The 22641-nt window shown below is 39.0% G+C and overlaps 1 protein-coding gene across 1 annotated transcript; it reads right to left on the bottom strand.

The window, feature by feature from the left end:
- Positions 1-1775: 1775 nt before the first annotated feature.
- Positions 1776-10977, bottom strand: LOC138307934 (pyridine nucleotide-disulfide oxidoreductase domain-containing protein 1-like). The gene is made up of 4 exons (XM_069248863.1): positions 10654-10977; positions 10122-10259; positions 6933-7005; positions 1776-2716 (listed from the first exon to the last, which is right to left on the bottom strand). The coding sequence occupies exons 1-4, from the start codon at positions 10732-10734 to the stop codon at positions 2541-2543; spliced, it is 468 nt and encodes a 155-aa protein (XP_069104964.1). The 5' UTR covers positions 10735-10977; the 3' UTR covers positions 1776-2540.
- Between the last annotated feature and the right edge of the window lie 11664 nt (positions 10978-22641).

The raw sequence follows: 22641 nt of genomic DNA, 5'->3' as shown, positions 1-22641 counted from the left end.
GTCTTTGATACCTTGGCGAGGTGACCATCAACACACCAGAAAACTGACATTGTGTAAAGCTCCTCAGCTGACAGAGAACACAGTCTCTTGATACCTTGGCGAGGTGACACACCAGAAACTGACAGTGTAAGCTCCTCAGTGACAGAACGTCTTTGATACCTTGGCGAGGTGACATCAACACACCAAAAACTGACATGTTAAGCTCCTCAGCTGACGAACATCTTGATACTTGGCGAGGTGACATCACCAGAAAACTGACATTGTGTAAAGCTCCTCAGCTGACAGAACAGTCTTTGATACCTTGGCGAGGTGACCATCAACACACCAGAAAACTGACATTGTGTAAAGCTCCTCAGCTGACAGAACAGTCTTTGATACCTTGGCGAGGTGACCATCAACACAGAAAAACTGACATTGTGTAAAGCTCCTCAGCTGACAGAACAGTCTTTGATACCTTGGCGAGGTGACCATCAACACACCAGAAAACTGACACTGTGTAAAGCTCCTCAGCTGACAGAACAGTCTTTGATACCTTGGCGAGGTGACCATCAACACACCAGAAAACTGACATTGTGTAAAGCTCCTCAGCTGACAGAACAGTCTTTGATACCTTGGCGAGGTGACACACAACACACCAGAAAGCTGACACTGAATGTGTAAAGCTCCTCAGCTGACAGAACAGTCTTTGATACCTTGGCGAGGTGACCATCAACACACCAGAAACTGACACTGTGTAAAGCTCCTCAGCTGACAGAACAGTCTTTGATACCTTGGCGAGGTGACCACCAGAAACTGACATGTGTAAGCTCCTCAGCTGACAGAACAGTCTTTGATACCTTGGCGGGACCATCAACACACCAAAACTGACACTGTGTAAAGCTCCTCAGCTGACAGAACAGTCTTTGATACCTTGGCGAGGTGACCATCAACACACCAGAAAACTGACACTGTGTAAAGCTCCTCAGCTGACAGAACAGTCTTTGATACCTTGGCGAGGTGACCATCAACACACCAGAAAGCTGACACTGTGTAAAGCTCCTCAGCTGACAGAACAGTCTTTGATACCTTGGCGAGGTGACCATCAACACACCAGAAAACTGACACTGTGTAAAGCTCCTCAGCTGACAGAACAGTCTTTGATACCTTGGCGAGGTGACCATCAACACACCAAAAAACTGACATGTGTAAAGCTCCTCAGCTGACAGAACAGTCTTTGATACCTTGGCGAGGTGTCCATCAACACACCAAAAAACTGACACTGTGTAAAGCTCCTCAGCTGACAGAACAGTCTTTGATACCTTGGCGAGGTGACCATCAACACACCAGAAAACTGACACTGTGTAAAGCTCCTCAGCTGACAGAACAGTCTTTGATACCTTGGCGAGGTGACCATCAACACACCAGAAAGCTGACACTGTGTAAAGCTCATCAGCTGACAGAACAGTCTTTGATACCTTGGCGAGGTGAACGATATTGCTTTCACAATTTAGGCAGTTGGGCCGATTAAGGGATGAGACCTTCTGCCTGTCGATAATCACACATTTCTGTAGAGTTATGCAGAAAAAAGTAGGATCTAAGTAAACAATTTATTTAAATTGCTGGTCAACTTTCAGAATTCTTGGTATCCAAATAGCTGAGAACTAGTCCTTTCAACTTAGAACGTTCTCATTCCAAGATGCGCTATATTTGACATATACCGTATGTAATTCCTATTACCATGGTAATTGCATATGTATGACTAAATATTGTCCAGTAAATAAAACAAATTACATGTAGTCAATTTATTTCATTTATTATGACATATAGTAATAAATATAAATTATTTTTCATAGGCTCATCTCCTAAAATAGGAACAACACAGATTAAAAACAGAATGAATAGTAACATTTGGATGGACAGGTTTTGTTTGGAATTAGGTCTGTTTTAAAATGATTTTTTTTCATACATACGTTAGAATGATAAAATAGTATTAGAATCAAACATTGATATATTCCAGAAAAGAATGTAAATTCATGTTTCCATGGATAACCTTCAGCATAACGTCATATATGTATACACTTTTTACACTGTTTGTAAACACAAACTAAATAATTTGGTGATAGTTTAAAGACAGTCCTTCATTCAGAAAACGCAAAGTGTGAATATTTTGAATGTTTGCTTCATTAGCTCAAACTTCATTATAAAAAATGAATAAGAAGAAAACGAAAATGAGAACAAACAGCCTTTGTGAAATTTGCTATCCAGTGATTTTTAGAAACTGTTTGGTTGAATTATTTTGGCTACACAGGCTCGATAGCATGAAGACAAATGGTAGCTATGACTACACGGACCCGATGTCATGGAGTGAATGGTAACCAGTCATGACAGGATCCAGGGTGTAACGGTTATTGATGAAATGCACCGCTAAATGGATTCCTGACTGTTTGTTGTCATCCATTGACAATGTGAAACCTAACACACTGTGAGGTGTCTGTTTCCTATTAGTCCCACTTACATGTCTTTTTCCTCCATTAGGCCCTCAGTGTCGGATAGTGTACCTGTCAGTCAAAAAAGTCCTCAAGGTCGATATTAGGATCAAGCAGATCTTCTTTGAATGGAGTTAAATCTATCTGGTTCAGTATGAGATTTTCAAATGTCTCCTCTAGATCAGTCTCTCCTATAAGTATGGCTCCCTGCATTCTACCATCTTTGAGAACCACCTTGATATATTCTTTACCTGTTACAACATATATGTTAACGTCTACCAAATGGTCAATAACATGGTACATTAATAAAGATCAAATCACTTCTTCGTTGAATTACAAATATAATGGATACCTTGCGTAAGTTCAAAAGAAATCAACAAGTATCTGTCGCTCATTTAGGTACCGCATACTCCTAGGTATAATTGTTCATTTGAAAGAATATACCAACAGTATTCAATAATCGTATTCATAGTAAAACAACAAGAATATTTGAGTATACGTTTCTACTAGTAATTCCTCTATAACATCACTTGATACTTGAAACTTCCAGAAAACTATTTTTATTACAATACGGTAAACCAACTTTCCTTCATGGTTTCTTTTTTAAAACAAGTTTCCAAAAATTAATTTTGTCATTTTGAAAATTTAATGTAAATATATATTTATATAGGCAATGATTATATCAATTTGCAGATATTGATTAATATTTGCCAATTTCCAATTTACCCTGGACAAACTCTTTGGATGTTTTTTTTAATAAACCCTGCAAAACTCTCGATGTTATCCAATCAACCCTAGACAAACTCTCTGGATATTTTCCAATAAACCCTAGACAAACTCTCTGGATATTTTCCAATAAACCCTAGACAAACTCTCTGGATATTTTCCAGTAAACCCTAGAAAAACTCTCTGGATATTTTCCAATAAACCCTAGACAAACTCTCTGGATATTGTCCAATAAACCCTAGACAAACTCTCTGGATATTTTCCAATAAACCCTAGACAAACTCTCTGGATATTTTCCAATAAACACTGGACAAACTCTCTGGATATTTTCCAATAAACCCTAGACAAACTCTCTGGATATTTTCCAATAAACCCTAGACAAACTCTTTGGATATTTTCCAATAAACCCTAGACAAACTCTAAGGATATTTTCCAATAAACACTGGACAAACTCTCTGGATATTTTCCAATAGACACTGGACAAAATCTCTAGATGGTTTCTAACAAATCCTAGACAAAATGATATGGACAAACTATCGAGATAGAAACCATGGACGTATGATTTTAGAAGCTATTTTATCTTTCTCCTAATTCCACACCCAGCCAAGTCACATCATACTGACAACAAAGAAGACCAGTTTGTCTAAGTCCTGAGCAGGTGTAGACACTACCAATTTTATAGTGCTTGTTTCTTGCGACAAAGGATAGAACAAAGATTTCTCCTGACCAATAACCTTAACGCCAAATTGAGGCAGTGACAAGGAAGACTTTGGGAAACAAAAGTCATTAAGAAAGGGAGAAAAGATAAGAACCAAAACTCAGTTGCCTTTCATTAACATGCAATATAGCAGCAGAAACAAATCTAACACTTTCCAACAGGGCATGTTGGAAAATGAACAAATTAAAGCAAAGCGTGACTAACATTTTCCCACTATATGGATGAGGAGGCTAACAGACTTTCACACATCTATGATCCAGTTTTAAACAAAGCAAAACACAGATTTGTCTTTATTTCAACTTCAGTAGATAATAGTTTAGCTTTCTGGAAAAGTAATCGTGATGGTGTCTATATGTTTAGCAGTCATGGTTTTCTAGCCAGCACTCGTTCACTCAGGTTAAAGTTTCCATATCTATTTGACAAGGCATGTCATTTTATTCACTCAGCTGTGAATGAGTGCAAAACAATGTATAATATGACAGAGAATTCAGAATGGCAGTCATGTTTGTATGTTACACAATTAACTTAACTTGGATATAAGATAAAAGCAATCATTTCATCATCTTCTTTAAAAGTCATATTTTGGGCATCCTGATGGAAAATGAACTCAAGATAAAGTATTCATCCTTTCATTGCAATATACATGACACAATGTTATAGGAGAAGAGGAAGGAGTGCTGGGGTAATAATAAAATAAATAAAACAAAATGAAAGACCCTTCTTTCATTTTACATTTTATGCAATTACGCACATTCTTTGAATTAGTTTCATTATTTGCAAATTGTATACTAGCTATTAAAATTCATTTTAATTCATAACATCATCACCAATTCCAAGAATAGCAGCTTATTTATTCTACATTCTATCTCCCCAATCCAAAATCAATAGAAAGCGTTTATCAGATTGTTTAGATGTATATTAACAGTCAGATATATAACACCTACCTTTGGTCATACGTAACAGGAGCTGTTTAGATGTATATTAACAGTCGGGTATAAAACACCTACCTTTGGTCATACGTAACAGGAGTTGTTTAGATGTATATTAACAGTCAGGTATATAACACCTACCTTTGGTCATACGTAACAGGAGTTGTTTAGATGTATATTAACAGTCAGATATAGAACACCTGCCTTTGGTCATACGTAACAGGAGTTGTTTAGATGTATGTTAACAGTCAGGTATAAAACACCTACCTTTGGTCATACGTAACAGGAGTTGTTTAGATGTATGTTAACAGTCAGATATAGAACACCTGTCTTTGGTCATACGTAACAGGAGTTGTTTAGATGTATATTAACACTCAGATATAAAACACCTACCTTTGGTCATACGTAACAGGAGTTGTTTAGATGTATGTTAACAGTCAGGTATAAAACACCTGTCTTTGGTCATACGTAACAGGAGTTGTTTAGATGTATGTTAAGAGTCAGGTATAGAACACCTACCTTTGGTCATACGTAACAGGAGTTGTTTATATGTATGTTAACAGTCCGGTATAAAACACCTACCTTTGGTCATACGTAACAGGAGTTGTTTAGATGTATGTTAACAGTCGGGTATAAAACACCTACCTTTGGTCATACGTAACAGGAGTTGTTTAGATGTATATTAACAGTCAGGCATAAAACACCTATCTTTGATCATACGTAACAGGAGTTGTTTAGATGTATGTTAAGAGTCAGGTATAGAACACCTACATTTGGTCATACGTAACAGGAGTTGATTAGATGTATATTAACAGTCGGGTATAAAACACCTACCTTTGGTCATACGTAACAGGAGTTGTTTAGATGTATGTTAACAGTCAGGTATAAAACACCTACCTTTGGTCATACGTAACAGGAGTTGTTTAGATGTATATTAACAGTCAGGTATAAAACACCTACCTTTGGTCATACGTAACAGGAGTTGTTTAGATGTATGTTAAGAGTCAGATATAGAACACCTACCTTTGGTCATACGTAACAGGAGTTGTTTAGATGTATGTTAACAGTCAGATATAAAACACCTACCTTTGGTCATACGTAACAGGAGTTGTTTAGATGTATGTTAACAGTCAGGTATATAACACCTACCTTTGGTCATACGTAACAGGAGTTGTTTAGATGTATGTTAAGAGTCAGGTATAAAACACCTACCTTTGGTCATACGTAACAGGAGTTGTTTAGATGTATGTTAACAGTCAGGTATAGAACACCTACCTTTGGTCATACGTAACAGGAGTTGTTTAGATGTATAGTAACAGTAAGTTATAAAACACCTACCTTTGGTCATACGTAACAGGAGTTGTTTAGATGTATATTAACAGTCGGGTATAAAACACCTACCTTTGGTCATACGTAACAGGAGTTGTTTAGATGTATGTTAACAGTCGGGTATAAAACACCTACCTTTGGTCATACGTAACAGGAGTTGTTTAGATGTATGTTAAGAGTCAGGTATATAACACCTGTCTTTGGTCATACGTAACAGGAGTTGTTTAGATGTATGTTAAGAGTCAGGTATAGAACACCTACCTTTGGTCATACGTAACAGGAGTTGTTTAGATGTATGTTAACAGTCAGGTATAGAACACCTACCTTTGGTCATACGTAACAGGAGTTGTTTATATGTATGTTAACAGTCCGGTATAAAACACCTACCTTTGGTCATACGTAACAGGAGTTGTTTAGATGTATGTTAACAGTCAGGTATAAAACATCTACCTTTGGTCATACGTAACAGGAGTTGTTTAGATGTATAGTAACAGTAAGGTATAAAACACCTACCTTTGGTCATACGTAACAGGAGTTGTTTAGATGTATGTTAACAGTCAGGTATAAAACACCTACCTTTGGTCATACGTAACAGGAGTTGTTTAGATGTATGTTAACAGTCAGGTATAAAACACCTACCTTTGGTCATACGTAACAGGAGTTGTTTAGATGTATGTTAACAGTCAGGTATAAAACACCTACCTTTGGTCATACGTAACAGGAGTTGTTTAGATGTATGTTAACAGTCAGGTATAGAACACCTACCTTTGGTCATACGTAACAGGAGTTCATGGTCACCTTCTAATCCCTGAGCATTAAACTTCCCCAGCAATATCACCTGTAACGATATTTAATGGTGCAATACTGTACAAAGGGAGGTAACCTGTACAGAATTAGAGCAATACATGGAATACTGTAGGAATACTGTACAAAAGGAGGTAACCCATACAGAAGTAGAGCAAATTTAACTCCAAATGAATGCTTCAAAATCCTCCCCAAAAATTCTGTCTTATCTAGAGAGATACATGTATCTAAATAATCAAAGTGCCAAGGCCACTCATAGATGCTGTGAATGAAGGACTCAAACAAAGGAATAAAGAAATTGTTTTTTCATTTAAATATTGAATTTAGTATACTGGTGTGCAGTGTTGAATTTTGGAGTTAAACAATACATATTTACGGTATATCGTATTTATTTCATGATATTTAAAGTTGAATTATTTAAGTTGAATAACTCATTTTCCTGAAATAAATTTCATATTAAAATTTTTTCTGAAATAACGATTTCAACATCAATACAACCGGTCAGAATCTGAGTTTCATTTTTTATAATTCTTTATTAACTACTAAATTATCAATTTCATCATCTCTTCAAAGATAAAAAAAAATCTTAAGTTATCATAGCGGTATCTTCATATCCACTTAACAATTAGGAATATTTTCGGAAAAAATATAATATTAGAAATATTACGATTTCCAGATATATTTTGGTTTCCTTTTTAGAAAATTACATGGGTTGCTTTGACGACTTTTGACTAATAAATCATGGCCAGATACTTTTGCCAAATAAAAGGTAATTATTTCGTTACGTATAAAACTCAGATTTATTTTAAATTCACAAGAACACTAGTCGGTAACATCAAACAAGAGGCCCATGGGCCTTAACGGTCACCTGAGTTAGAATATATAATGAAACAAATAATGAAACAAATTAAAGACATATAAACACTATATGCTGGGCCTTGAAGTTGGTCAGTGATTTATAAATTTGACCTTTTTAGACTATGAAGAGTATTTGCTTCCATCAAACCTGTGAACTTAGAGGTATTTTTTGAAATTTTAATCAATTTGACCCTGTTTGGTCCTGCCCCTCTGGTCCCCCGGGGGTCATCGAGGACGGATATGGATGTTAAAATGCTATATCTTAGGCTTATAATTCTAATCAAGTTTGACTAATTTCCTACGAAAATTGGGCAAATAATGTTCACAAATATGTTTTTCCTATATAAACTAAAGCAAACTTGACCCCTCCCAAGGGGGTAACGTGAGACCCCAAGGTCATATAATTCACAGTTTTTATAAAACACCTGAAGACCTTTCCATCTATAATTATTTGATTCTACTATATCCAGAATTTTAGAAGATTTTTGAAGTTTTAGCCTATTTGACCCTTTTTTAGCCCCGCCCCTCTGCCCCCAGGGGGTCGGCCAGAACCAATGTGGATATGATATTAAAATGCTATCTACGGCTAATAATTCTAATCAAGTTTGACTCGTTTCCAATGAAAATTGAGCAAAAAATGCTCATAAATGTGTTTTCCCTATATAATCTATAGTAAACTTGACCCCCTCTCCAAGGGGAAACGTGAGACCCCAGGGTCATATAATTCACAATTTTTGTAAAGGACCTTAAGACCTTTCCATCTATGAAGAGTATTTGATTCTACCAGTTCCAGAATTTCAGAAGAAGATTTTTGAACTTTTAGCTTATTTGACCCCTTTTGGTCCCACCCCTAAGGCCCCTGGGAGTCAGTCATGGAAAATTTGTTAATAGGATTCAATGGCCATTTCATAGGGATAATTCTGACAACATTTGACTCATTTCCTTTTACAAATGACCAAATAATGCTCAAAAATGTGTTTTCCCTATATAAACAATAGTAAACTTCACCCCCTCCCCAAGGGGAAACCTGAGATCCCAGGGTCATATAATTCACAATTTTTGTAAAGGACCTTTAGACCTTTCTATCTGTGAAGAGTATTTGATTCCATCACATCTGTGAGTGGAGAAGAAGATTTTTGAAATTATAATAAATTTTACCCCTTTCGGCCCCTCCCACAGCCCCCAGAGGGGTGGAGACCATATATTTCACAATTTGATTGGCCTTATGCCTTTGAAGGTTTGTGCAAAATTTCATTGAATTAGCTTTTGCGCATCGGACTTTAGCAAGTCTTAGTAAGAATTGTACTGGTTGGCGACATATTATCGTGAAGAACATATTATCGTGATTTGTGCTTTGTCGACATTTGAATAATAATAAATCATGACCATATATTTTTGACAAATAAAAGGTACATTATTTGGTTACTTATAACACTCAAATTTCTTTTGCATTTATAAGAACGATAATGTCAAGAAAATTTAAGGCAATGCATCAGACTTTAGCAAGTCTTCGTAAGGCTACCGTACATTACACGCGAATATAAGTTCATTTGTCACTCTTAGTAGCTCGTATATATATATAGATCTATATCATCATTATATTTTTTAAGTTTATGTTGATAAACTTTGTACCTTTTCCCTTTCAATATAACGCAGTTGTCGATAAACAAAAGGCACAACTAGCTCCCAGTGACAGAACAGGGGAGGAACCTCATAACTATTAACTTTTTACTGCGGAATAATATCCTCAGATATAGTTCGTCAATTCATCCGAAACAAAAACATCTATAAACGATCTTCCTAACATTTCATTACATTAATCGATCAGTAGCATGAAATACGTAAAATTGAAAAAACATACACAATCCAAAATCCACCGAAAGTCTGCCACGGAGGAAGACATCGAAGAAGGCGTTGTTCATGATTTTTGGACCAAACATGACGCGTAGGTATACATAAAACATAGAGTCCCTACTGAACACTTAAAACGTACCGTCTATGGTGCATATGTATGTACACATTCAATATTTGTGTTATTGAATACTGAGGTTCGATTTATTCATACTATCAAGTAATATGTAAAATGAACAAAACAACATTAAATTTTCATCGCGGAGAGGTTTTATTGCTTAGATGTGCACAGGCTCTCCGAGCATACCTAAGAATGCTGTTTCACAGCATCAAAAATATGTTTCAGTATTTTATTTTTTACTGTAATTCAGCTTATAAAAATATTTCTAGCATTTTACCTGTTTTGTTTCTCTTTGCAATGCAATAATGTTAAACATTTACCTTGAATCCAAAGAACTTGGTGACGTGTGCAAACATTTCGAAGCAGAAATCAAGAGAGATGACTTCGTGCCTAACTTTAGCCACCATACATTGGGCGGAGTATGCCCCCATCTGTCGTGCCTGAGTCCACAGCCGCATCTGAAAAAAATAACCATTTCACAAAATAAATAACCATAAAAACTTTAAGTAAGTTTTAAAGATTTAATGATGCAGCAGTCAATATAAGATGCAAAAAAATCAGTATTTCATTGACTTTGTTAATAAAAAACAAACAACAACAAAAACACACAAGAAAAGATTGCTGATATTTGTTAATGAATCAATTTTAATTAAATGCTGAAAATACTTTACAATGTTATTATCATATATACACATCAATGTGTTTCTTATCTCTAATTCTTCAAAATAAAAAGATAAATGCTCAAACATAGCTTGAATCAATTTGCTTCCCCTTAAACCTTTTATGATGGAAGTTGAGAAATAAAATGAATATGATTAATACTGTAATGCTTTCAGGAAGTCTGTAGTGTACCTGTGTCCAGTGTGGTGAGGGAGTCCAATTTGCACTACACACATCCCCTGCAGCGTAAATATCAGCGACCGAAGTCTCCATCCGTTCATTCACCGACAAACCACCGTCTGCTGATATGGAGAACTAAAAAACATGAGGCCAAGTTGTATCGCTCAGCTTGTCTACATAAAGCATATAGATTCCTGGGCAGATTACTGGGCTAACTCAATAGTTCAGCCTGTCTTAGTCTCTTGGTTGTGCCAAGACATTAGAATACATAGAAATTCTTTGTGTTTTGCAAATGATTTCACAACTGTTTACATGTTATTTTCATGACATATAATTCTATATATCGTTCTGAAAGGGTCTGTTTCCAGAACTGTCATTTGATGCCAAACAACGGTCAATTATGCATGATTACAGGTTTGCAATTTCAACTATTTCATAACTATAATGCAAAATGGAGGTGAACAATATAATGATTATGTGACTTTGACTACAGGATGGTTTAACTACTTTTGGATTCAAATTCATAATTGATAACAATTTGCTTCCCCTTCTTTCAACGATTAGATGAAGAAGAGGATATAAGGTACAATTAAAGTAGAGAGTGCAATGAAAGTTGTGTTCTGATGAAAGTTGACATAGTTAGTATCACTGTGACCTGCCTGCGAACGTCTACTGTGATCATGTAGAGAATGCAATGCGAAGAACAGCTCGCTTGTCACCAATATAAACTGGTGCTATCTACTTCTAAATCCACACCACTGGGGTTAAGCATCTAATATCGTGAACATTGTGTATTAAATGATAACTATAAGAATCTGGTTTGGGTATGAGTGTAGCTTGTACCTGCTGGATGGTATATAACTACACAATTAGGAATCTGGTTTGGGTATGAGTATAGCTTGTACCTGCTGGATGGTATATAACTACACAATTAGGAATCTGGTTTGGGTAGGAGTATAGCTTGTACCTGCTGGATGGTATATAAACTACACAATTAGGAATCTGGTTTGGGTAGGAGTATAGCTTGTACCTGCTGGATGGTATGTAACTACACAATTAGGAATCTGGTTTGGGTATGAGTATAGCTTGTACCTACTGGATGGTATATAACTACACAATTAGGAATCTGGTTTGGGTATGAGTATAGCTTGTACCTGCTGGATGGTATATAACTACACAATTAGGAATCTGGTTTGGGTAGGAGTATAGCTTGTACCTACTGGATGGTATATAACTACACAATTAGGAATCTGGTTTGGGTATGAGTATAGCTTGTACCTGCTGGATGGTATATAACTTACAATTAGGAATCTGGTTTGGGTATGAGTATAGCTTGTACCTGCTGGATGGTATATAACTACACAATTAGGAATCTGGTTTGGGTAGGAGTATAGCTTGTACCTGCTGGATGGTATATAAAACTACACAATTAGGAATCTGGTTTGGGTATGAGTATAGCTTGTACCTGCTGGATGGTATATAACTACACAATTAGGAATCTGGTTTGGGTATGAGTATAGCTTGTACCTGCTGGATGGTATATAAAACTACACAATTAGGAATCTGGTTTGGGTATGAGTATAGCTTGTACCTGCTGGATGGTATATAAAACTACACAATTAGGAATCTGGTTTGGTTATGAGTATAGCTTGTACCTGCTGGATGGTATATAAAACTACACAATTAGGAATTTAGTTTGGGTATGAGTATAGCTTGTACCTGCTGGATGGTATATATAACTACACAATTAGGAATCTGGTTTGGGTATGAGTATAGCTTGTACCTGCTGGATGGTATATAAAACTACACAATTAGGAATTTAGTTTGGGTATGAGTATAGCTTGTACCTGCTGGATGGTATATATAACTACACAATTAGGAATCTGGTTTGGGTACGAGTATAGCTTGTACCTGCTGGATGGTATATATAACTACACAATTAGGAATCTGGTTTGGGTAGGAGTATAGCTTGTACCTGCTGGATGGTATATAAAACTACACAATTAGGAATCTGGTTTGGGTAGGAGTATAGCTTGTACCTGCTGGATGGTATATATAACTACACAATTAGGAATCTGGTTTGGGTAGGAGTATAGCTTGTACCTGCTGGATGGTATATATAACTACACAATTAGGAATCTGGTTTGGGTAGGAGTATAGCTTGTACCTGCTGGATGGTATATAACTACACAATTAGGAATCTGGTTTGGGTATGAGTATAGCTTGTACCTACTGGATGGTATATAACTACACAATTAGGAATCTGGTTTGGGTATGAGTATAGCTTGTACCTGCTGGATGGTATATAACTACACAATTAGGAATCTGGTTTGGGTAGGAGTATAGCTTGTACCTGCTGGATGGTATATAAAACTACACAATTAGGAATCTGGTTTGGGTAGGAGTATAGCTTGTACCTGCTGGATGGTATATATAACTACACAATTAGGAATCTGGTTTGGGTAGGAGTATAGCTTGTACCTGCTGGATGGTATATAGCTACACAATTAGGAATCTGGTTTGGTTATGAGTATAGCTTGTACCTGCTGGATGGTATATAAAACTACACAATTAGGAATCTGGTTTGGGTAGGAGTATAGCTTGTACCTCTGGATGGTATATATAACTACACAATTAGGAATCTGGTTTGGGTAGGAGTATAGCTTGTACCTGCTGGATGGTATATAACTACACAATTAGGAATCTGGTTTGGGTAGGAGTATAGCTTGTACCTGCTGGATGGTATATAAAACTACACAATTAGGAATCTGGTTTGGGTAGGAGTATAGCTTGTACCTGCTGGATGGTATATATAACTACACAATTAGGAATCTGGTTTGGGTAGGAGTATAGCTTGTACCTGCTGGATGGTATATATAACTACACAATTAGGAATCTTGTTTGGGTAGGAGTATAGCTTGTACCTGCTGGATGGTATATAACTACACAATTAGGAATCTGGTTTGGGTAGGAGTATAGCTTGTACCTGCTGGATGGTATATAAAACTACACAATTAGGAATCTGGTTTGGGTAGGAGTATAGCTTGTACCTGCTGGATGGTATATAACTACACAATTAGGAATCTGGTTTGGGTATGAGTATAGCTTGTACCTGCTGGATGGTATATAACTACACAATTAGGAATCTGGTTTGGGTAGGAGTATAGCTTGTACCTGCTGGATGGTATATAACTACACAATTAGGAATCTGGTTTGGGTATGAGTATAGCTTGTACCTGCTGGATGGTATATAACTACACAATTAGGAATCTGGTTTGGGTAGGAGTATAGCTTGTACCTGCTGGATGGTATATATAACTACACAATTAGGAATCTGGTTTGGGTAGGAGTATAGCTTGTACCTGCTGGATGGTATATAGCTACACAATTAGGAATCTGGTTTGGTTATGAGTATAGCTTGTACCTGCTGGATGGTATATAAAACTACACAATTAGGAATTTAGTTTGGGTATGAGTATAGCTTGTACCTGCTGGATGGTATATAGCTACACAATTAGGAATCTGTTTTGGGTAGGAGTATAGCTTGTACCTGCTGGATGGTATATAACTACACAATTAGGAATCTGGTTTGGGTAGGAGTATAGCTTGTACCTACTGGATGGTATATAACTACACAATTAGGAATCTGGTTTGGGTAGGAGTATAGCTTGTACCTGCTGGATGGTATATAACTACACAATTAGGAATCTGGTTTGGGTAGGAGTATAGCTTGTACCTGCTGGATGGTATATAACTACACAATTAGGAATCTGGTTTGGGTAGGAGTATAGCTTGTACCTGCTGGATGGTATATAACTACACAATTAGGAATCTGGTTTGGGTATGAGTATAGCTTGTACCTACTGGATGGTATATAGCTACACAATTAGGAATCTTTTTGGGTAGGAGTATAGCTTGTACCTGCTGGATGGTATATAACTACACAATTAGGAATCTGTTTGGGTAGGAGTATAGCTTGTACCTGCTGGATGGTATATAACTACCCTTGTATTGTCCTCACCAAACCTTGTATTGTATAAAGGTTATCCCCCTGTAGACAGTCCTCACCAAACCTTGTATTGTATAAAGGTTATCCCCCTGTAGACAGTCCTCACCAAACCTTGTATTGTATAAAGGTTATCCCCCTGTAGACAGCCCTCACCAAACCTTGTATTGTATAAAGGTTATCCCCCTGTAGACAGCCCTCACCAAACCTTGTATTGTATAAAGGTTATCCCCCTGTAGACAGCCCTCACCAAACCTTGTATTGTATAAAGGTTATCCCCCTGTAGACCAGCCCTCACCAAACCTTGTATTGTATAAAGGTTATCCCCCTGTAGACAGCCCTCACCAAACCTTGTATTGTATAAAGGTTATCCCCCTGTAGACAGCCCTCACCAAACCTTGTATTGTATAAAGGTTATCCCCTGTAGACAGCCCTCACCAAACCTTGTATTGTATAAAGGTTATCCCCCTGTAGACAGGCCCTCACCAAACCTTGTATTGTATAAAGGTTATCCCCCTGTAGACAGCCCTCACCAAACCTTGTATTGTATAAAGGTTATCCCCTGTAGACAGTCCTCACCAAACCTTGTATTGTATAAAGGTTATCCCCCTGTAGACAGTCCTCACCAAACCTTGTATTGTATAAAGGTTATAAAGGTTATCCCCCTGTAGACAGCCCTCACCAAACCTTGTATTGTATAAAGGTTATCCCCCTGTAGACAGCCCTCACCAAACCTTGTATTGTATAAAGGTTATCCCCCTGTAGACAGTCCTCACCAAACCTTGTATTGTATAAAGGTTATCCCCCTGTAGACAGCCCTCACCAAACCTTGTATTGTATAAAGGTTATCCCCCTGTAGACAGCCCTCACCAAACCTTGTATTGTATAAAGGTTATCCCCTGTAGACAGCCCTCACCAAACCTTGTATTGTATAAAGGTTATCCCCCTGTAGACAGTCCCTCACCAAACCTTGTATTGTATAAAGGTTATCCCCCTGTAGACAGCCCTCACCAAACCTTGTATTGTATAAAGGTTATCCCCCTGTAGACAGCCCTCACCAAACCTTGTATTGTATAAAGGTTATCACCCTGTAGACAGTCCTCACCAAACCTTGTATTGTATAAAGGTTATCCCCTGTAGACAGTCCTCACCAAACCTTGTATTGTATAAAGGTTATCCCCCTGTAGACAGTCCTCACCAAACCTTGTATTGTATAAAGGTTATCCCCCTGTAGACAGTCCTCACCAAACCTTGTATTGTATAAAGGTTATCCCCTGTAGACAGCCCTCACCAAACCTTGTATTGTATAAAGGTTATCCCCCTGTAGACAGCCCTCACCAAACCTTGTATTGTATAAAGGTTATCCCCCTGTAGACAGCCCTCACCAAACCTTGTATTGTATAAAGGTTATCCCCCTGTAGACAGTCCTCACCAAACCTTGTATTGTATAAAGGTTATCCCCCTGTAGACAGCCCTCACCAAACCTTGTATTGTATAAAGGTTATCCCCCTGTAGACAGTCCTCACCAAACCTTGTATTGTATAAAGGTTATCCCCCTGTAGACAGCCCTCACCAAACCTTGTATTGTATAAAGGTTATCCCCCTGTAGACAGCCCTCACCAAACCTTGTATTGTATAAAGGTTATCCCCCTGTAGACAGTCCCTCACCAAACCTTGTATTGTATAAAGGTTATCCCCCTGTAGACAGTCCTCACCAAACCTTGTATTGTATAAAGGTTATCCCCCTGTAGACAGTCCTCACCAAACCTTGTATTGTATAAAGGTTATCCCCCTGTAGACAGCCCTCACCAAACCTTGTATTGTATAAAGGTTATCCCCCTGTAGACAGCCCTCACCAAACCTTGTATTGTATAAAGGTTATCCCCCTGTAGACAGTCCTCACCAAACCTTGTATTGTATAAAGGTTATCCCCTGTAGACAGTATCACCAAACCTTGTATTGTATAAAGGTTATCCCCTGTAGACAGTCCTCACCAAACCTTGTATTGTATAAAGGTTATCCCCTTAGACAGCCTCACCAAACCTTGTATTGTATAAAGGTTATCCCCCTGTAGACAGCCCTCACCAAACCTTGTATTGTATAAAGGTTATCACCCTGTAGACAGTCCTCACCAAACCTTGTATTGTATAAAGGTTATCCCCTGTAGACAGTCCTCACCAAACCTTGTATTGTATAAAGGTTATCCCCCTGTAGACAGCCCTCACCAAACCTTGTATTGTATAAAGGTTATCCCCCTGTAGACAGCCCTCACCAAACCTTGTATTGTATATAAAGGTTATCCCCCTGTAGACAGTCCTCACCAAACCTTGTATTGTATAAAGGTTATCCCCCTGTAGACAGTCCTCACCAAACCTTGTATTGTATAAAGGTTATCCCCCTGTAGACAGCCCTCACCAAACCTTGTATTGTATAAAGGTTATCCCCCTGTAGACAGTCCTCACCAAACCTTGTATTGTATAAAGGTTATCCCCCTGTAGACAGTCCTCACCAAACCTTGTATTGTATAAAGGTTATCCCCCTGTAGACAGTCCTCACCAAACCTTGTATTGTATAAAGGTTATCCCCCTGTAGACAGCCCTCACCAAACCTTGTATTGTATAAAGGTTATCCCCCTGTAGACAGCCCTCACCAAACCTTGTATTGTATAAAGGTTATCCCCCTGTAGACAGTCCTCACCAAACCTTGTATTGTATAAAGGTTATCCCCCTGTAGACAGCCCTCACCAAACCTTGTATTGTATAAAGGTTATCCCCCTGTAGACAGCCCTCACCAAACCTTGTATTGTATAAAGGTTATCCCCCTGTAGACAGTCCTCACCAAACCTTGTATTGTATAAAGGTTATCCCCCTGTAGACAGCCCTCACCAAACCTTGTATTGTATAAAGGTTATCCCCCTGTAGACAGCCCTCACCAAACCTTGTATTGTATAAAGGTTATCCCCCTGTAGACAGCCCTCACCAAACCTTGTATTGTATAAAGGTTATCCCCCTGTAGACAGCCCTCACCAAACCTTGTATTGTATAAAAGGTTATCCCCCTGTAGACAGCCCTCACCAAACCTTGTATTGTATAAAGGTTATCCCCCTGTAGACAGTCCTCACCAAACCTTGTATTGTATAAAGGTTATCCCCCTGTAGACAGTCCTCACCAAACCTTGTATTGTATAAAGGTTATCCCCCTGTAGACAGCCCTCACCAAACCTTGTATTGTATAAAGGTTATCCCCCTGTAGACAGCCCTCACCAAACCTTGTATTGTATAAAGGTTATCCCCCTGTAGACAGTCCTCACCAAACCTTGTATTGTATAAAGGTTATCCCCCTGTAGACAGCCCTCACCAAACCTTGTATTGTATAAAGGTTATCCCCCTGTAGACAGCCCTCACCAAACCTTGTATTGTATAAAAGGTTATCCCCCTGTAGACAGCCCTCACCAAACCTTGTATTGTATAAAGGTTATCCCCCTGTAGACAGCCCTCACCAAACCTTGTATTGTATAAAGGTTATCCCCCTGTAGACAGCCCTCACCAAACCTTGTATTGTATAAAGGTTATCCCCCTGTAGACAGCCCTCACCAAACCTTGTATTGTATAAAGGTTATTCCCCCTGTAGACAGCCTCACCAAACCTTGTATTGTATAAAGGTTATCCCCCTGTAGACAGCCCTCACCAAACCTTGTATTGTATAAAGGTTATCCCCCTGTAGACAGCCCTCACCAAACCTTGTATTGTATAAAGGTTATCCCCTGTAGACAGCCTCACCAAACCTTGTATTGTATAAAGGTTATCCCCCTGTAGACAGTCCTCACCAAACCTTGTATTGTATAAAGGTTATCCCCCTGTAGACAGCCCTCACCAAACCTTGTATTGTATAAAGGTTATCCCCCTGTAGACAGCCCTCACCAAACCTTGTATTGTATAAAGGTTATCCCCCTGTAGACAGTCCTCACCAAACCTTGTATTGTATAAAGGTTATCCCCCTGTAGACAGTCCTCACCAAACCTTGTATTGTATAAAGGTTATCCCCTGTAGACAGTCCTCACCAAACCTTGTATTGTATAAAGGTTATCCCCCTGTAGACAGCCCTCACCAAACCTTGTATTGTATAAAGGTTATCCCCCTGTAGACAGCCCTCACCAAACCTTGTATTGTATAAAGGTTATCCCCCTGTAGACAGTCCTCACCAAACCTTGTATTGTATAAAGGTTATCCCCCTGTAGACAGCCCTCACCAAACCTTGTATTGTATAAAGGTTATCCCCCTGTAGACAGTCCTCACCAAACCTTGTATTGTATAAAGGTTATCCCCTGTAGACAGCCTCACACTGTATGTATAAGTTATCCTGTAACCAACTTGTATTGTATAAAGGTTATCCCCTGTAGACAGTCCTCACCAAACCTTGTATTGTATAAAGGTTATCCCCCTGTAGACAGTCCTCACCAAACCTTGTATTGTATAAAGGTTATCCCCCTGTAGACAGCCCTCACCAAACCTTGTATTGTATAAAGGTTATCCCCCTGTAGACAGCCCTCACCAAACCTTGTATTGTATAAAGGTTATCCCCCTGTAGACAGCCCTCACCAAACCTTGTATTGTATAAAGGTTATCCCCCTGTAGACAGCCCTCACCAAACCTTGTATTGTATAAAGGTTATCCCCCTGTAGACAGTCCTCACCAAACCTTGTATTGTATAAAGGTTATCCCCCTGTAGACAGCCCTCACCAAACCTTGTATTGTATAAAGGTTATCCCCCTGTAGACAGCCCTCACCAAACCTTGTATTGTATAAAGGTTATCCCCCTGTAGACAGTCCTCACCAAACCTTGTATTGTATAAAGGTTATCCCCCTGTAGACAGTCCTCACCAAACCTTGTATTGTATAAAGGTTATCCCCCTGTAGACAGCCCTCACCAAACCTTGTATTGTATAAAGGTTATCCCCCTGTAGACAGCCCTCACCAAACCTTGTATTGTATAAAGGTTATCCCCCTGTAGACAGTCCCTCACCAAACCTTGTATTGTATAAAGGTTATCCCCCTGTAGACAGCCCTCACCAAACCTTGTATTGTATAAAGGTTATCCCCCTGTAGACAGCCCTCACCAAACCTTGTATTGTATAAAGGTTATCCCCCTGTAGACAGTCCTCACCAAACCTTGTATTGTATAAAGGTTATCCCCCTGTAGACAGCCCTCACCAAACCTTGTATTGTATAAAGGTTATCCCCCTGTAGACAGCCCTCACCAAACCTTGTATTGTATAAAGGTTATCCCCCTGTAGACAGTCCTCACCAAACCTTGTATTGTATAAAGGTTATCCCCCTGTAGACAGTCCTCACCAAACCTTGTATTGTATAAAGGTTATCCCCCTGTAGACAGTCCCTCACCAAACCTTGTATTGTATAAAGGTTATCCCCCTGTAGACAGTCCTCACCAAACCTTGTATTGTATAAAGGTTATCCCCTGTAGACATCCTCACCAAACCTTGTATTGTATAAAGGTTATCCCCCTGTAGACAGCCCTCACCAAACCTTGTATTGTATAAAGGTTATCCCCTGTAGACAGCCCTCACCAAACCTTGTATTGTATAAAGGTTATCCCCCTGTAGACAGCCCTCACCAAACCTTGTATTGTATAAAGGTTATCCCCCTGTAGACAGTCCTCACCAAACCTTGTATTGTATAAAGGTTATCCCCCTGTAGACAGTCCCTCACCAAACCTTGTATTGTATAAAGGTTATCCCCCTGTAGACAGCCCTCACCAAACCTTGTATTGTATAAAGGTTATCCCCCTGTAGACAGCCCTCACCAAACCTTGTATTGTATAAAGGTTATCCCCCTGTAGACAGTCCTCACCAAACCTTGTATTGTATAAAGGTTATCCCCTGTAGACAGCCCTCACCAAACCTTGTATTGTATAAAGGTTATCCCTCTGTAGACAGCCCTCACCAAACCTTGTATTGTATAAAGGTTATCCCCTGTAGACAGCCCTCACCAAACCTGGTATTGTATAAAGGTTATCCCTCTGTAGACAGCCCTCACCAAACCTTGTATTGTATAAAGGTTATCCCCCTGTAGACAGCCCTCACCAAACCTTGTATTGTATAAAGGTTATCCCCCTGTAGACAGTCCTCACCAAACTTTACCCTTAGTACAAACCTTGTATGTATAAAGGTTATCCCCCTGTAGACAGCCCTCACCAAACCTTGTATTGTATAAAGGTTATCCCCTGTAGACAGCCCTCACCAAACCTTGTATTGTATAAAGGTTATCCCCCTGTAGACAGCCCTCACCAAACCTTGTATTGTATAAAGGTTATCCCCCTGTAGACAGTCCTCACCAAACCTTGTATTGTATAAAGGTTATCCCCCTGTAGACAGTCCTCACCAAACCTTGTATTGTATAAAGGTTATCCCCCTGTAGACAGCCCTCACCAAACCTTGTATTGTATAAAGGTTATCCCCCTGTAGACAGTCCTCACCAAACCTTGTATTGTATAAAGGTTATCCCCCTGTAGACAGCCCTCACCAAACCTTGTATTGTATAAAGGTTATCCCCCTGTAGACAGCCCTCACCAAACCTTGTATTGTATAAAGGTTATCCCCCTGTAGACAGCCCTCACCAAACCTTGTATTGTATAAAGGTTATCCCCCTGTAGACAGTCCTCACCAAACCTTGTATTGTATAAAGGTTATCCCCCTGTAGACAGTCCTCACCAAACCTTGTATTGTATAAAGGTTATCCCCCTGTAGACAGCCCTCACCAAACCTTGTATTGTATAAAGGTTATCCCCCTGTAGACAGCCCTCACCAAACCTTGTATTGTATAAAGGTTATCCCCCTGTAGACAGCCCTCACCAAACCTTGTATTGTATAAAGGTTATCCCCCTGTAGACAGCCCTCACCAAACCTTGTATTGTATAAAGGTTATCCCCCTGTAGACAGTCCTCACCAAACCTTGTATTGTATAAAGGTTATCCCCCTGTAGACAGTCCTCACCAAACCTTGTATTGTATAAAGGTTATCCCCCTGTAGACAGCCCTCACCAAACCTTGTATTGTATAAAGGTTATCCCCCTGTAGACAGTCCTCACCAAACCTTGTATTGTATAAAGGTTATCCCCCTGTAGACAGTCCTCACCAAACCTTGTATTGTATAAAGGTTATCCCCCTGTAGACAGCCCTCACCAAACCTTGTATTGTATAAAGGTTATCCCCCTGTAGACAGCCCTCACCAAACCTTGTATTGTATAAAGGTTATCCCCCTGTAGACAGCCCTCACCAAACCTTGTATTGTATAAAGGTTATCCCCCTGTAGACAGCCCTCACCAAACCTTGTATTGTATAAAGGTTATCCCCCTGTAGACAGTCCTCACCAAACCTTGTATTGTATAAAGGTTATCCCCCTGTAGACAGTCCTCACCAAACCTTGTATTGTATAAAGGTTATCCCCCTGTAGACAGTCCTCACCAAACCTTGTATTGTATAAAGGTTATCCCCCTGTAGACAGCCCTCACCAAACCTTGTATTGTATAAAGGTTATCCCCCTGTAGACAGTCCTCACCAAACCTTGTATTGTATAAAGGTTATCCCCCTGTAGACAGCCCTCACCAAACCTTGTATTGTATAAAGGTTATCCCCCTGTAGACAGTCCCTCACCAAACCTTGTATTGTATAAAGGTTATCCCCCTGTAGACAGTCCTCACCAAACCTTGTATTGTATAAAGGTTATCCCCCTGTAGACAGTCCTCACCAAACCTTGTATTGTATAAAAAGGTTATCCCCCTGTAGACAGTCCTCACCAAACCTTGTATTGTATAAAGGTTATCCCCCTGTAGACAGTCCTCACCAAACCTTGTATTGTATAAAGGTTATCCCCCCTGTAGACAGCCCTCACCAAACCTTGTATTGTATAAAGGTTATCCCCCTGTAGACAGCCCTCACCAAACCTTGTATTGTATAAAGGTTATCCCCCTGTAGACAGCC

The sequence above is a fragment of the Argopecten irradians genome, chromosome 1, assembly GCF_041381155.1.
Source record: "Argopecten irradians isolate NY chromosome 1, Ai_NY, whole genome shotgun sequence".
Classification (NCBI taxonomy): Eukaryota; Metazoa; Mollusca; class Bivalvia; order Pectinida; family Pectinidae; genus Argopecten; species Argopecten irradians.
The sequence above is the reverse complement of the archived record's forward strand: the minus strand, read 5'-3'. Positions and strand labels throughout refer to the sequence as shown.